General features: G+C 42.2%; 1 protein-coding gene across 2 annotated transcripts in view; it reads right to left on the minus strand.

The window, feature by feature from the left end:
* Positions 1–7,630: 7,630 nt before the first annotated feature.
* LOC148027832 (Phosphoglycerate mutase family protein) overlaps positions 7,631–17,779 on the minus strand; it is a 63,204-nt gene continuing 53,055 nt past the window's right edge. Inside the window, exon 5 of one of the 2 annotated variants that reach the window (XM_087689545.1) lies at positions 7,631–8,037. In XM_087689545.1, the coding sequence (XP_087545671.1) occupies positions 7,860–8,037 (178 nt within the window). In that variant the 3' untranslated portion in view covers positions 7,631–7,859. The remainder of the gene's footprint in view (positions 8,038–17,779) is intronic. The other variant, XM_087689544.1, reaches the window with a different exon arrangement.

Here is a 17,779-nt window from a genome sequence, read left to right on the forward strand (position 1 = left end):
CTCTCTCTCTCTCTCTCTCTCTCTCTCTCTCTCTCTCTCTCTCTCTCTCTCTCTCTCTCTCTCTCTCTCTCTCTCTCTCTCTCTCTCTCTCTCTCTCTCTCTCTCTCTCTCTCTCTCTCTCTCTCTCTCTCTCTCTCTCTCTCCCTCTCTCCCTCTCTCCCTCTCTCTCTCTCTCTCTCTATATATATATATATATATGTATATATGTATATATATATATATATATATATATGTATATATATATATATATATATATATATATATATATGTATATATATATATATATATGTATGTATATATATATAAGGTGCTCAAACGGACATGGAAGTAAGAGAAGATAGTTCTCAAAGTTTACATATATATAAAATGAGGTTTTTAAATTCACTTTTTAGTTCTTATACATAGGGTTTTTAGTTTAGTGTTCCCTCCATAATTTGGATACTCTAACCTTCTTTTTTGTATTTGACTAGTCCTCTTTTGATTTATGCATATACCTTAGTTTAATTGGAGTAATCCTCTCAAAATTGAAAAGAAACATCCTCTCAAAATTGAAAAGAAACTTAGTGCCCACAACCTCATCTATTGTGGGTATCTAACACTAGGGTATTTTAAATGATTTGCATAGCAGTGAGCCCAACTCTCAAATTATAAATTGAACAATCAATTGAATCTGCTTGTGCATTAAATATTCAATTAAATCTACTTACACACTATAGTTAATAGTTCCTAAAATAAATTAATGATATCTAAAAGGATTAACTCCTTTAGAATTTTTTTGGGTACACTACCCCTTCACTAGACTTGTATTTTTATTTACATTGATGGTTAATATTATCCCCTCCTAGGCAGTCCCATGGCAATCACCATTGTAGGTGGCATGCTTTAGCTTGTACCATAGACATAGATGATAGACATAGATGCTAGGCATAACAAAGTATTATTCTTGAATGAGTTCTATAATTGTCAATGATAGATGGTTCTTGGTGCTCAATAATTGGTGGTTGGAGTGGTGGTGGGTGAAAAGGTTAACTAAAGATTATGATATCCTTATGGTATCCTTGTTTGGTAATTTTCAACAGTGGACTATCATTGAAGGACAAGAAGTACTATGGTGGAAGCAAGAAGAGTCTGAATATGAATCTTATTTGTACATATATTGTGTCATGCTCTCTCTTTTCTCTCCATGCACATATTCTTTCATATATATGCACACATAATGAGCACTCTAAGGTACCATCCTCCATGCCTAACCTCTCAAGCTCATGAACATGTGTGGACCCAAAAATCCAACAAAATATTTGAGACCATATAATGAGGCTTTCAACTTGTGAAAATGGTTGGAAAGTATTAGAGATTGAGAGTAAATATGAGATTGATTCTAGCTCTTTGCATTTTGCTACTAAAGCTTGCATAGCAAACCATAATTTCTTTATCATACTTGCTTTTTCCTTATTCTTAAGCTTGAATGTATGTAATTCCTCCATGACATTTTGGAAATTCTCAATGTGGTACAAAGAAATTCTTTTGTCTTCATTTTAGATGTATGTTGCATGAGCATAGAAGCTTTTTATAGGTAGCACACACAAACTTGTTCTTGCTCATTCCTTGCGATGGTATATGTATTCTTGATACTCATCAACCACATTCCTGGGTCCATGTGAACAAAGATGTATGCAAATAATTTTACCCTATTATTGACTTCTTTGAGGAACTCCATCATCATTGATTGATTTTTGCACCTTGGGGATGTGGGGATCGGGTTCTCACCTTTGATTTGGAAGTAGTAGAAAATAAACAAGAGGGAAGAGAAGTGAAGGACCTAAGAGCACACACACATAAGAACAATGGAGACTTGAGAACACAGAGAGTTAGGGATGACATCTTCTTATTCTTCTTTCTTGTCTTCTTCCACACAAAGAACTAAGTCTACAATATGATAAAAGACTAATATGAAAACACCACAACATATATACACACGATCGTTAAGTGTATACCTACTAAGGAAAGAAGAGGTGGCAGAATAAGTGTGCTATAACCAAGGGGTGGACTATGTGGATATAGTCTAGTTGTAGAATCATTGGTGTATCCTCATGTCATCACCTAATATGTGAGTGAGTAATATCCTACCACATCACCAACGTCAAATGAGAAGACATCCAAATCCAAGAGCCAATAATGTGCATGCATAGACTGAGCCAGCCTGAGAGGCATCACATGAAGAGGTTGCTAAGATGTAGTCACCATCGGACTCCTCAAGCTGCATGACATTTATCTCCTTAATCTTTACGCCGGACTTTGCAAGTATAATGCTGCGATCATTGGATTTCTCCTTCACTTTTTCTTTCCCCTTTTCTTTGCGCACTTTTGTCATCACGCATCTTATGACACTGTGGTTGTATGTGTTGTCCTACTTTCCCACAATAATGGCATGTAAGATCAAACTTACATCCACGGGACTTGCTACGTCCACATGACTTAGACTGACGAGACTTCTGAGAGTCCTTCCCATGACGATCATTATTTTTCTTGCCACTTCTACCACCTCTAATGGATAAAGCATGTGAACTACGTGAAGCATCATTGTTTTTCATGTTAATTTCGTCAATCAAAAGACCACTCTCTACATCTTTCAATTTCAGCCCATCAAGTTTGTTGGTACAGTGTGAAATACATCCCAAGACTCGGGTAAAGTGCCAAGCAAAAACAAATGATGCAGATTATCCTGAAACTCAATACCATGTTGAAGCAGATTCTTATGATAGAATGAAACTTGCTAAAGTGGTCAGACAATGGGGTCCCCTCCTTCATGCAAAGATCCATCAATTGTTTAAGCCAATACATCTATGAAGTAGGGCTTTGCTTTGGATAAAGTTCCTGAATCTTTTCCCATAGATTTCATGCACTTTGATCTTCATCTTCAACAAAATTATTGTGTGGACCTCTTCAGAGAGTGATAAAATGATAGTGGACTTGCATAATGCATCTAAATCATCCCAGTCATCATCATCCATGTTCTCCGATTTAATTTAATGCCTTTGTTTCTTAGTGGCTTAATTTGCAATTTCTACACCAAACCTGCCATATTTGAGACTTCCAGTAGCCATAGTTGGTGCCATCCAACTTGGCAATGTTGAACAAAGTCGTATATTTGAGATGACCACCCATAATGAATCAAAGAGAGGCAAACTATGTAAAAAACAACCTATTGTAATTAGTTGTAAACATGCCAAAACCACTGCCAAAACAAGCTAAAAATATGAGAAACTACTAAAATGACCAACTATCCACCAAATAGTACCAAAAGTACATCAAAATGACATGATTAAGCTAAGTAAATACATCACAGTAGTCCGCATAAAACAACTTGTTGTAATAAATCACAACAATGAGAAAAAGAGAGCAAACAATGAGCTAACAGTGATCCAAAGTCAAGTATGACTACTAGGTCAGATCCTGCATGAAGCGAGCATGTAACAAACACTATAGTAGCCAAGAACCATGAGCCCAACACCCAAATGTGTCAGAGCAATCGATGTCAGTAGTAGAAGGATACAAGCCCTGGAACTCAAAGAGTAAGCCAAGCTAGGTGTATGCCTAACTAATAGGACCTGACAAAGGTAAGTGTATGCTCAAAGAGAAGATGGATCAAACTAGCCCAAAAGCATCCAATGCAAACAAGTATCTATCAAGAGCAAGGACATGTAAGAGATCCCAGTCTCATCTACTCAAGAAGTTCAATTGCATAAACCACAAGCTCTGCAATATCCAGAGATAGCATGAAGCTTCCATTGGCAAAAAGATCAATGTCAATCAAGCAACCAAGCTCAAAGATAGCATGTGAATACATAATGCAGCATGGAGCCAAGGCCGTATATCAACAGAGCATCCGGAGCAAGGGATCAATCAAGCATCACCTATAACATCTAGTGCATCATCTAACAGTCAATGTCAAATCTCTGACAACCCTAATAAGCATCCAAGAGCTCCAAAGGATGCAAATGAATGCCCAACTGAAACTCTAAGTGGCAATCAATTATAGACAATGTAAGGAGCATGTATTTCTGACATATGTGTCAAAGCATGTACCAAAGAGTCAACAAGCATAGACCATAGGCATAACGATTGTCACAAAGCATGCCACTGTAGAGACCAATGTCAATCAAATGCCAACCAAGACGGAGCTTAATTGAAGCTCAAAAGGCATTCCGGAGCAATACAAGACATGCCAACCTCCATATACATCCATGTAGTCATATGAGTCACCCGGGAAGCACCCATGACCAATAGGTGGAGCATACACTGACCAAATAGGCTTCAGCCTTGGTTATTACATCAGTAAATCCACTATCAAAACTGAGTAAATCAGTCCTAAAATTAAGCTCAAAGCCATCTCAAATCATGGGCATATGATATACCAATGTACTAGCATCAATGATACACATCAATAGTGCATATAGAACACCCGAATCATGGCCAGGAGCAATAGGCATATAAAACCCTTGTTAAAAGAGGTTCAATCCTACTGTATATAGCAGTGAATACACTGTTAAGCCAAGCTATTGGGAGGGAGAAAACGAAAAATTAAAAATCCATCAAAAAAAGAAGAACAAGAGTACGAGGATATAGATACTCAAAATTTGTGCACTACTCATTTTCCCTTTTTATGAACCCCCTCTAATCCTTTTTTTAATCAAAACTACCCAAGATTTGAAGGGACAAGATTAACCCTCCATGGATGTTAACATCCAAGTTACCTTCCTACTAGAGAATCCAAAAGAGCCACCTCTTAAACTATAATATTTTTAAGGGCCCGATTTTGAGTTTTTTTGTTTTCCTAATGGAAGTTGCAAAGCTGAGCAATTCTAGGAAGTGACCTATTAATGGATGTATTGGTGGTCTGGGACCTAATCCAATGAATATGAAATGGTGGTGTGTGGTCAAGGTACTTATCATGAGCAGTTCTAGGAAGTGAGCTACTAATGAATGTATTGGTGGACTAGGAGCCTACTAATTCAACGACTATGGAATGGTGGTTTATGGTCAAGGTACTTAGCAGTAGCCCCAAGAGCGCTTGCAATATTGGAGGGACCATAGTGGGAGCCCTCTATTCGTAGAGAAAGCTATTTGGCCTCTCTATGTACACTATCGAAGGCCTCTCCTTCAAGCCTATGAAGCCCATATCATTCTACCCTAGTCCTACTAAAGGAGAACAAGAGTGATTTATTTGGTGTATTGCACAAATTTGTTCATAACTAAAGGAGAATCAATCTATAACCAGCATGAATTTGCTCCTAAATTGGGCAAACATCATACTATATAAATTCACTCTTGGGTGCACTCAATGGACTAGATATTATATCATGCATGTTTGGTGATTGCCATCTCTAGTTGAGATTATTGTATGAATATATAGATGGATCAAAATAGTTGGGAATATGATAAGAAGTTTTGGAAATAGTTTTCTTGAATGGATAAAGTGAATTGAATTAATATGGTGAAGATATTTACAGCATAATGATGATGCAATAGAGGCAAAAAATTATCATGCTTTGATATAGAAACTTACGAAATTAATTTTTCCCTACAAGCTAGATTGGAAAGAGTTAAAAGTTCAATCCCCACAAAGTTTTCTAGTTTTGGATAGGTAGTTGGGTATACAAATGAATGAACATAAAATACTTTTCATATGTACACTTTAGTGTAGAATTTGACTCATTTATGTTTGCCTTGAAATATGTAGTCTTGAAATGAATATCACAAAGTGTGATTATGAGCCTCATCATTTAGGCCATATTTGACACACGATTGATCATTAAGTAATTACATGCATTTGTAAGAACTCAATCTTGTGTAAGTATATAATGTCAGCATTTGGTTGTTCTTAAAATCCCTCATGCCCATTTAGATGGAGTGTAGGTTGACTTATTGGTGCTCATATAGTCTTTTACCACTTGAATAAAACTCTTAAATGCTTTTGTGTTTTTAGGAATGGATGCAAGATATACACCAAAATTATTAATGATATGGTTAAGTTTCCTTAAGACAAAGCTTTAACGTGAAGAATATATTCTACAGAATTAGATTGTGATATTATCTAAATGATTTCATTATTTACAAAACATGTAATTCACAAAACATGCTTCCATTATGTGTGTGCTTCCTTTGAAATACTATGACAATGGTATATAATTGAATAAATGGGTATTAGGTGAGCAAGATTGTGTTGCATGTGGACATTAACAAAAGCAAACTATCCATCTATATTTTTTTATATTTGAGTGCATGTATGGGTGTTTACATGATCTACCCATATAAGGGGGGAGGAGAAAGAAAGAAAAGAAGCTATATTACCATCTACAAAAGCCCAAATCAACCTATGAGACCAAAATGTTACATTGGAAAGAAATGAAATTTTCCTAGTCTCGAGATAGCTATCATCTAATGCTATGACAAAATGGAAAATGAAAAATAAAGAATACATGGTTGATGAACACAAAATGATGTCAGGTAGATACAATGTGGAACTCCTTAGAAAGCGCTCTCATCCCGAGATCTCTCTTATGTGTTCGTCTACCATAGAGAAACTAAAGCGGCAAGGCATGGTCCCGTGATGATGGTGTAGGATCCTCTATATCTGCAAATGATGCCTCTTGCAAGAGCACAGACAATAGGCTCTACATCTCTCTTTGGCTATGTCTAAGGTGGTTCCCCATGGTAAGGCCACCAATCGGTCCAATGAAGGCTCTATACTAGAGGGAGTAGTCAATGTTTGGTATAACTCTGTGAGTGTACACTAGTGAGCAGCCCCCTATCTCTACTCCTGGGTCTGGGCATATATGGTTTATTGTTGTGGAGAAGAGTTCACATGCTAGTATTTTGAGATAATGCTCAAGGACAATTGTAAAATTCTATAGTGTAGTTCCAAAGTCAAACCAAAAGTGCAGTTTTGCATTTTAAGTTTGTAGGCATGTTTACTAGATTGATAGCATGAAGCAATTATCATAGCTTCATAGGTACTCTTGTAATTTGTTCTATCTCATTGAAAGAGTAGTACATAGACCCAATGTCATTTTTATTAATTCGAAAATTTAGTCCTATTCGTAAAACTGTACACCCATGTTCAATAATAGGAGATAATAAATTTTTCATCCAAACCTATTTCTTTACAAGTATCTATGAATGTTTACAAGGCTTTGCAACGTGTGGTGTGAGACATCATTATTCAATGGCAAATATAAGCATATCAGACCTTCCTTGTAGGGCATCATACACCCCTTTTTAAGCAGCAAAAGTGTCTTGCACCAAACACCCTAGCAAATGTGTGTGCATGAGCCAATTGCAATCGTTTTCTTTCCTTAAGCTCAATGACCCTACTCTCAATTACATGCACTTAAGAGAACATATTGCATGATTTAGTTAAGAAGAATGACAATTTTAGTTGAGAGAACTTGACTCGTTAGTTAGTTTAAGAGATCTGACCACAGAGCCTACTTGGGGCAACCATGGCATCACTCCATAAACAGGTTTCAACGGGACACTCAATTTTTCTCACTCGTTAGACCTTGTAACATCTATCCATATATAAAGACCTCAAACCATCTAATTACTCTATCAGTACCAATCAAGTTGAACCAGTTAGACTTGCACAGAATTTTGTTAATTCTTTGTTACCAATGTGTTAAAATGTCAGATGATGTGTAAATGCTGTGCAAAATATAGGCTCATGCACCTCCAATAATACTCCCTCAATCCAATGATATCCGTTGCCTTCAAATATGTAAACAAAATGGCAACACAAAGTGATCAAAATGGATATGCAGAAGTCCCCTTTTATACCATGAGAATTTCTATGGTCAATCCTACAGAAGCTGACGAAGCTCTCCTGTGAGCAGAGCGTATTTACGATGTCCAGATAAAATAGAGGCATGGAATGCAGCCTCCATGTCACAGCCTTTCTTTGTATTAGATACTTCTGCATGAACTATGGTTTGAAATATTTGGAGTGGATCCCCATGGCTCACAATCAATACCACACATCTGTGAAACGAGAGAGATCAAACAAGTTAGTTGGCAACCTCCACTGTGAATTGCACACTTGGTTCAACTAGGTACAGAACACGTGTGATAAACCAACAGTGAAAAAAACTATCAGTTCTTGCAAAAAACAGCCTGGATCTTTAACTTGACAATTCTTCATTGGGATGATTGAGTCTCTTGCAGAATGTCCTCCTCTATGTGATTAACAAACATTTATCGGTATACATCACATACAGTTGCAGATCCTGAGTCTTGCTATGCCAGGCTCAACTGTGATGAAGCCATTGGCAGGGATTCCTGGAGTTTATTCAAGGTCCTCTGGGGTATAGATGCTTGAGCACCTCAAAGCTGACAGTACAACTGAGAATGAAAGACTGGAGGTGCAGAATCGATGCCTAAGACATTTGGGCACACTGCATCCTTCGGAGTCAACTGCAGTAGCATGCCCCTTGGAGCATCAAAACTTGCAACAATTTTCCACAGAAAACTAATTTGTAAAGCTTAAGGGAAAGAGGTGCCATATCCAAGCCCAGCCCTCACATGTAAGAGTGGTACTCTGTGTGTAGCATTTGATTGGGTAAATAAATCAAAATAATTTGCAGTTCATGCATCACCCTAAGGCCTCCATGAATACATAGCCTCCATGAATGTAGTAAAGCATCTGTTTAATGAAATATTGTTTCCACAAAAGAACTTTCAAAACTTTCCAAATACTCACTCGGGATTTCACAAGGTGCAGGATCTGAATTGACATATTTTTTGCTTAACCAGACTCCCCTTTTACTTTGGAAAAGAACTTTAAGGTTGTAAAGATCAGCCAGGTAGAAAACCAGCTGATTATGAGAGCTTCACTAATCCAGACAGCTGGTCATGGATTGAGGGGATTCGTAGAACAGACCACATTTGGGAACCCAGAGTCAGAGATGAGGAGGGTCAGATGCTCAGACAGATTGCATGTCGCTTGGAGCAGGTTCACAATGTGGGTCATTTGCAGCAAGATTGTCCAGGATATTAGGTCGGAAACAGGGTCATCAGAGGATTGGTGTGGATACTTTGGCATCAGCAGTTCTTAACTACATGGGCATAGACAGAGTAGGTGATTTGCGCTCCAAACCCACTCCCCCACAAACCCAAAAAAAACCAAATGAAAAAAAACTTGGACAACCACACAGGCAGTAGACAGGATGGCTGCTGAGGGATTATTAGCATGACAGACATGTTCAGGCTTCAAAGTGATTAGCCCTTAAGCTCACAGGATATTGCTCATCAAACACGAGGCTCTTGCAGTTGAGAAGCTGGCAGTGGTGGCTTTGCTTTTCCAAGGGTAGACTGCTCTCAGAAGTGGAGCTTGATTCATGAGAGGCAATGGCAGGGCACAGGGCTAAAATCCCCTCAATTACAGTTCTGAACTGTTTACTATTTAGCTATGACTTGGTTAGTGAGTGCACTCACAACAAGATCAACACTCTTTTAAGACCTGAGTCAGAGACAGCAAAAAGAAGTGGCAGGAAACATTTCTCCAACTCTAGAAGTCTAAGGTTCCTTATCAAGGTAAAGTGTTCATGTGGAGGTTGCTTATAGGGGGTCTTCCAACTGGGGATGTGTTGTATGCTCGCAAGATCTCCCGTGGTCGATGTGTATTTTGCACTACATGCGATGAGACATTGCTTCATCTCTTCATCTCTTGCCCTATTGCTCGACAATTTTGGAGTTTTGTTTCCCATGTGGTGTCCTCAGTGACTCAGCATCGGATATCAGCTTGTTCGTGGATTATGGGAAGGATGCCTTCTATGTCCACTTTGCAATTAGATTATTCCTGCCTTTTTCATTTCCTTCGATGGACAGCTGTGGCATATTTGGCGTACTCGGAATGCCTTCATTTTTTATTCTGCCTCGTGTATGTTCTGTTTTTCTTAGCTGACTTGATGGTCTGATGTAAATATTGCTGCTTAATTCAATTATCTTCACAAAAAAAAGAAGGCATGGCAAGGAGCTTCTGCAGCTGCTGCTAGAGTTTTGTCCTATGCATAGCCCTGGGACTAGCCCTGGGACGACTGTCCCCTGCCCCTAAATTGCTACCATGTGCTTCTGCAGATATTGCTAGGGTTCTACCTTGTGCGCAACCCTGGGACAACTATCCCCTGCCCCTAAATTTCTGCAACCTATCTGACAGCTGCTTTTGCCTACCCTGGAATGCCCACCCTGCCTCTTCGTCCACTTTGGAGCCCTGTGCTGCCTATGTCAGGGCCTACGCATGCCCTGGGTCGCCTCCTGCAACCTGTTGCAAACCCTAGCCCAACCCTTTTTATCCTACCCCAGGCTTAGTTTTGTGCCATGCCACCCTCAGCCTATGTGCTGACAAAATCCCCCTGCAAGACAGCACACGTTTTGCTCTGCGTGCAAAAAATCCCTTCTATAGGACAACACAGCTTGTCCTGCCCAGAGTGTACTCGAAGCCAGACAGAATGCAGGACAGCAAGCATCTCACAATCATGGCCACCCTGTAATAGCTCTACTATTTACCCCATTTTTCAGGCTTGTCTATCCAAGGCATGCTTCTGCAACAATTCTATTGATGCCTCCTAATGGACTGCATTGATTCACCCCCGACAGTCGGAGATCTGGCCATGGATATCGAAGATGATGCAATGGAGGAGTCTATGCATGCCATTTAGGGCTGGGCACATTGTCATTATTTTAGGCATTTTTATTGTGAATTATTTATAGCATTTTAGGCATTGTATGCCAGTTGGCCAGCATTTAATTGTGGCTGACCAGTTGCTTTTTTTGGCCTATTGTATGTCTATATATAGTGGGGCTCCTCCTCTATCATCATCATTCACCAAGTGGACTTCCTATTTGAGAGAGGAGTTGGTGCCAATGCCCAGGCAGCCAATGACTCACTGTTGTACACGATTGTCTTATGTTTGGTATATGGATTCCATTTCCTGAGCACATCTCTAAGTTCTCTTCTTTTGAATTGTTCTTCTTTCCCATCTGTCTTGTTTTCAGCAATCTATTTCAACATTCGTCCACGCTTCCATCGTTGCATCCACCTCTGACATGGTAGCAGATTCCACGATCTAGGTTCCTGCTGCTGATTTTTATGCTGATTACAAGTCTTTCTTCCCTTTGCTGATCAGGCAACCTGTTGCTGATTGTTTTCAGCCGGTGTGAGGTCAACTGCTGCCTGCGTTTTCTGCCCAGCACCCTGCGTTTTCAGCCTGTGCCAGTATTCTAGACTGTAATAGTCAATTTGCTGCATTAATTGCTCAATCAACCTGCATTTTGCATTTTCTGCCCCTAACCGTGGCTGGATGACTGTTGCTATAGGCCGTTTTTTCTGTTTCTGGCAATTTTTGACTGAGTTTTCATCAATTTACAGCGGTCACCCATCTATTCTGCTTAGATTTTTTATTACACTACATGTGAACTCTCATTTTGTGAAGTTTTTGCTGTTGGTTTGGCTATATTCTCTCTTTATATACCTTCTATTCTCTATGTTCTCTTCTTATACTCTCCATATAGCTCCCCCGTGCAATTCTACAGATGATAAGTTACATGGACTTGACTATCTAACTTGAGTGTTATCATGAAAGCCTAGTTTGTGCAGAAGCAATTATGGTACATTGTTTATGGCACTATTCTTCCTCCTCAACATCCTTTTCCACTTCTTGAAGATTTTGATGAAGACCACTATGAGGAAGTTGTGCTTACATGGGATGCAGATGATGTGTGTGCTTATTTTGCTCTTCTTCATGTATTTCTAAAGAAGTTTTCCCGACGGTTGCCTCTTGCAACACATCTCCCAAGTATGGTCGAAGCTTCAGATGTTGTATGAGGCACCTTCCACCATACGTACAATGACCCTTTATGGCTAACTTCAGCAAATGAAGTTTGAGCCCAAGGACACCATTCAATCATTTTTGCTCCGCGTTACACAAGTACAAGACCTGCTTTGACACTTGTAGTCTGCCCTTCCAGAGGCACATCTCATGGATACGGTACTCTACAAGCTCCCCCTACAATTTGATGGAGTGGCGAATGCTTTGAGGGTAGAGACATCATGTACGCCTGTGAGCTTTACAAATATGTGCTCGATACTGCTTAAACATGAGGCATCTATGCGTCTACAAGGAAGATTTCCATCTCATTATGGAGATTCCAATGAGGCCTTTACTGCTTCAGAGAGGGGCAACAACAAGAAATGATGCGCTGAAGTGCTTGCTGGAATGCCAACTTGGAATGAGCAAAGATAGAGCTGAGAGTTGAGAGCATCGAGTAAGAGTGTACCAGTGTGTTGCACGGTACACAAAGAATAAAAATGTATTTATATGTTAGGGTACAAGTAAAGGGTGTGTTCACACCCGTAAGTTTATACACGCGGGATAAATGGGAGTTTACACCCAAAGGGGCTTTACACCCAACAACCTCCCACTTAAAGGCCCGAAGTGATACCTGTAAGCTATCCAACCCCCACTAGTTGAATGCAATGCTCATGCTGAGAGCCTTTGCAAGGCTTTTAATGAGAACATCTACAAGGTTATCTTGGGTTTTGACCTTCGTCAATGTGACAAGGCCATCATCCAAGACCTGGCAAACGAAATGATACCGAACGTCTATGTGTTTGGTACAGGCATGAAACATGGCATTTTTAGCCAAACATACTGTACTCTGGCTATCACAACCAAGCATTGGAGTATGGGAAGAAAGACCAAAATCCTTGACCAAACGGCAAAGCCAAATAGCTTCCTTAGAAGCTTCTCTGGCTGAAATATATTCAACCTCTATAGTACTCAGTGCTACAAGTTTCTGCAACCTTGAACACCAAGAAATAGCTCCACCGGCCAAAGTAAAGGCATACCCACTGGTAGACTTTCAAGTGTCAAGATCTCCTGCAATGTCCGAATCACAAAACAGAAACCCCTTACAGCTCTAGTGTACCCTTTCCATAGTATATACATTTGTCTTGTGTACCTTTTAAGTATCTAAAGATACATTTCACTGCTTCCCAATGTGGTTTGCCAGGTTTAGACATGAATCTACTAACAACTCCCACTACATGGGCAATGTCTGGACGAGTTGCATACATCAAAGAACCACAAGCCGATGCATAAGATATGCCTTTCATCGCAGTAGCAATTGCATCATCTTTTGGGCAATTAGCTTTGCTAAGCTTTGTATGTGGTGGTAAAGACACACCAAGAGACTTAGCATCAGCCATATTAAATCCGTCAAGTACTTTGCTGATGTACTTGTCTTGTGAGCGAAACAACAAGTGTTGCTCTCTATCTCTTTTAATGTGCATGCCCAAAATATGTTCAGTTGCTCCCAAATCTTTCATTGAGAAGGCTGAACTCAGCCGCCTTTTAAGAGTATGTAAGGTACTCTTATGATTTCCTGCAATCAACATGTCATTGTTAGAGATCACAGCCAGGTAGGAGGCAGAGTGCAGTCGGACAAGTGTGCAGTCGGACTGCACAGTCGGACTGCCACATGGCAGTCCAACCTGTACAGTCAGTCGGCTGCATTTAATGCAGCCAACAAGGTACTTCTGGCGCCCTATTTTCTGGCAGATCTCAGCTATTTATACCCGACGTTCCCAGCAGTCTTACACACTTCTCTGACGCAGATTATATACCGGTGACGCGCAGATTCTGTCTCTGTTCACAGATTTCAAACAACAGACAGTGCAGACTGCAGCGGACTTCGAGGTGGACAGCAGGTTGCATCGTCGAGGTGGAGACATGCAGTCCAGCGCACTGCGCCCATGTATATCTTTGTATTCAGCATTCTTTATACAGCAGATCTTTCATCGTCCATTGTCTCTTTCTCTCCCTTCTCTCTCTGCGTTCTCTCTCTCTCAGTCCTACGCTTCCGCACCGCTGCACTCTGACATGGTATCAGAGCAGTGTTTGAGGGCTGACTGAGCGCAGAATCAACCTGAAGAGGAGTTTCCATCGCGACACAAATTTGTGTTTTTTGCGTTTAAGGGCAGACAGGAGGGCTGCGCCTTGGAACAAGGCTAAAACGAGTGTGGGCGCACAGGAAAGGAATACACGTGGTGGATTTGCTGCTGTTTACTACTGTTTGACGCGGAGGAAGTTTGAGTTTTTAGCCTACAAGTGCAGGTTTTGCTTTTTCATCGCCTCCGGCGGGTGAAGAAGCTTCAAGACGCGGAAGAGCCTTAGCAGGCTGAGTTTTCCCAGTCAGAGGGGGCTGCTTTTGCGTTTGTGAAGGCATTGCAGGTGAAGATGTCTACAGAGATGGACTTGGAGTTCCAGGCGATTATGGACCGGAAGGTGCCTGTCTTACCGGCTCTTCCTACAGATCAGAAGCTCGACGGCGACAACTACCGCATTTGGCGCGTCATGATGTTGGCCATCCTTGAGTCCTATGATTTGGCGGAGTTGGTACAGGAGGAGATTGACCGGCCCTCGGTAAGAGATGAGTCCAAACTCTCTTCCGATGCTCGTGCGGAGTTGGCCAAGGCCCAGTCTCATTGGGACAAACTGAATGCCAAGATTCGATCCTTTCTCTTTCTATCATGCACTACAGCCGTGATCGCTCACATCGAGCACTTGACGGTGGCTCGTGAGATATGGCTGGAGCTTGATCAAATGTACAATCGGATGACCCTAATGAAGAGGGTTTCTTTGGAGGTACAGATGCAGACCTTGTCCGTAAATAAGTCTTCTTCGCTACGGGAACACATTAACAAGCTAAGGCAGCTACAGATGCAGGTTCAGAATGCGAGGAAGCCAATTTCCTCCGAAGACATGGCGATCACACTATTGTCCCAGTTGCCGCCACGATTCGGTACATTTTACTCTGCCCTTATTGCTTCGGGGCGAGAGTCTACTCTTCGGTGGGAAGAGTTGGTTCCAATGGTCTTGGACCAAGAGGAACAGTTAAAGGGACAGAATGCTTCCAAGTCGGAGGCGCTGACAGGTCAAGCCTCTCAGAAGAAGGGGAAGGACCAAAAGAAGAAGGGGGATAACAAGTCCAAGAAGGACAAGGACAAAGACTCCACATGCCATATTTGTGGAAAGACTGGCCATTGGAAGAAGGATTGCCCTGACAAAGACACGAAAAACACCAAGAAGAAGGATACCAAGGATTCTGGAGCGGTGGCTGCACCCTCATCAGCTGCATTTCTTCATCTAGCTGTCATTGAGGACGCTTCACCGAATGCTTCTGATGCTGCGATGACGGCTCCCCAAGCTCGAGAGTGGATTGTTGATAGTGGTGCCTCACGGCACATGACTCCTTCATCAGATGGTGTTGCCCAGCTGCGACCCTCACGTGGGCAGATTCTCATTGGAGACAGCTCTTCAGTTTCTGTTGCAGGTCGGGGTAAGATGCAGCTTATTCCCGATGGACGAGGTGGTACCCATACCTCAGAGGTTTTGCATGTACCAGGATTAGGGTACCATCTCCTTTCAGTTCATAAGATTTGCTCCCTTGGTCTTTTGGTGGAGTTTGACAGTTCTACGGTGCGAGTCCTTGATCGTGGATCGAGGAAGGTTCTCTCATCTGGATATGAGGAGAACGGCATTTACAAACTGAAGTCTTCCACTGCCCTCTCTACTCTTCTTCTTACCTCACAGTCACAATCTGAGTTATGGCATGCTCGGTTTGGTCACCTGAACTATGACTATCTTCGGAGGGCGTCACGTGGACAGCTTGTTCGAGGGTTGCCGGATATAGTGGTGAGCCAGCAGCCATGTGTCTCCTGCATTCGAGGGAAGCAGCATAGAGATGCCATTCCCCACACAGCTTCGCGGCAGTCTACTTCACCAATGGAGCTAGTATCTACGGATCTATGTGGCCCTATGAGGAATGAGTCCCTTCGTGGGAGCTCGTACTTCATGCTGATCGTGGATGACTATAGCAGGATGACATGGGCCTATTTTTTGGTATTAAAGTCAAAAGCTTTCTCGCACTTCAAGGATTGGCTTCTCTTTGAGGAGAACCGATCAGGCCGGAAGTTGAAGACCTTGCGATCCGACAAGGGAGGTGAATTTGTGTCTAATGAGTTTGCTCGGTTTTGTGCAGATAGAGGAATTCACCAAGAGTTTGCCAATACCAATACTCCTCAAGAAAATGGTATTCTTGAACGGAAGAACCGCAGTGTGATTGAGATGGCGCGCACCATGATGGAGCACCGACAGACCCCTCAGGTTCTGTGGGCCGAGGCTGTGGCTACTGCAATCCACATCCTTAATCGATCCCCTACTTCGGCCGTGGAAGGGATGACTCCATTTGAGGCTTATTTTGGGACGAAGCCAGATGTTTCTTACTTTCGGGTCTTTGGTTGTGATGCCTATGTTCACATTTCCAAGGCTCACCGTGATAAATTTGAAGCGGCTTCCCGAAAACAGGTATTTGTTGGCTACAGCTCCCAGTCCCAAGGCTACCGACTGTATGATCCCGTCAAGCGGGATGTGTACACTAGCCGTGATGTGCGGTTTGTGGAGGTTCCGGCTACTTCAACGGGTGAGGAGCATCCCGTTCTTGGAGATCCCGGGGAGAGTTGGGCTCCTTCTACAGTTCCACTGGAGCCCGTGACTTTTGATTATGATTCTGTTTCTGATACAGAGTCTACACTTCCACCGGACACCTCTGAGGAGTTACCACCGGTGGATATTCCAGACTCTTCTGCTAATGGAAAACGACGAGGGGAGGTTCGGCCTCCTCCTCGCTGGGCCCGTGACACACTCCGTGATTCAGGGATCGAGGGGGTTCCTGAGGAGTGGGGACCACAGGATGGTCCGCGGCGGTCACGGAGGCACCAGGCACATTCTACGGAGCTGGTTTACTCCAACTATTGTTTGATGACCCGTGTTATGCAGGATCGAGAGCCCACCTCCATAAAGGAGGCTTTACAGTCCGCCCCATGGAAGAAAGCTATGGAAGCCGAGTTGGAGGCTATTGAGAGGAATGGCACTTGGTCACTCGTGCCCCGCCCCCCGAAGAAGAAGGTGATTGGAGTCAAGTGGGTCTTCAAGACCAAATATCTCAGTGATGGTACTTTGGATAAGCACAAGGCTCGCCTTGTTGCTAAAGGTTTTGCACAGTGCCCAGGTATTGACTGTCATGACACTTTTGCCCCCACAGCTCGTATGGCGACCATTAGAGCTGTTCTTGCTTTGGCTCGCCATAGGAGATGGCCTGTTTATCAGTTGGATGTGAAGTCGGCCTTCCTGAATGGTGATTTGAAGGAGGAGATCTATGTTGAGCAGCCTCCGGGCTTTGGTTCTTCAAATGGGAAAGTCTACAGGTTGAAGAAGGCCTTGTATGGCCTCAAGCAGGCCCCTCGTGCATGGAACGAGAAGATTGATTCGTTCCTCCAGTCTCAATTGGGATATCGGCGGTCCAAGGCCGATCCGCAGCTGTATGTTCACACTTCCGAGGATGGTTGTGTACTGTTTGTATTATATGTTGATGATTTGATTGTCACACGTGATGCTGCACAGCAGGTCCAGGAGACAAAGTCAGCTTTACATCGGACGTTCGAGATGACAGATTTGGGTCTACTCCATTTCTTTTTGGGCCATGAGATTTATCAGTCTCAGAGGGGGATCTTTATCTCTCAACAGAGATATGTACAGGAGCTCTTGGTGTCTTTTGAGATGGAGAATTGTCGCGCCCTCTCTACTCCTATGGATCCGAACTGGAAGGCCACTTCCCATTCAGCTTCTCCTTTGGCGGATGCGTCCCGCTATCGACAGTTGATTGG

Source organism: Lygodium microphyllum, chromosome 12 (assembly GCF_053477565.2).
Source record: "Lygodium microphyllum isolate KBCC chromosome 12, Lygodium_microphyllum_v1.1.10, whole genome shotgun sequence".
Taxonomy (NCBI): Eukaryota; Viridiplantae; Streptophyta; class Polypodiopsida; order Schizaeales; family Lygodiaceae; genus Lygodium; species Lygodium microphyllum.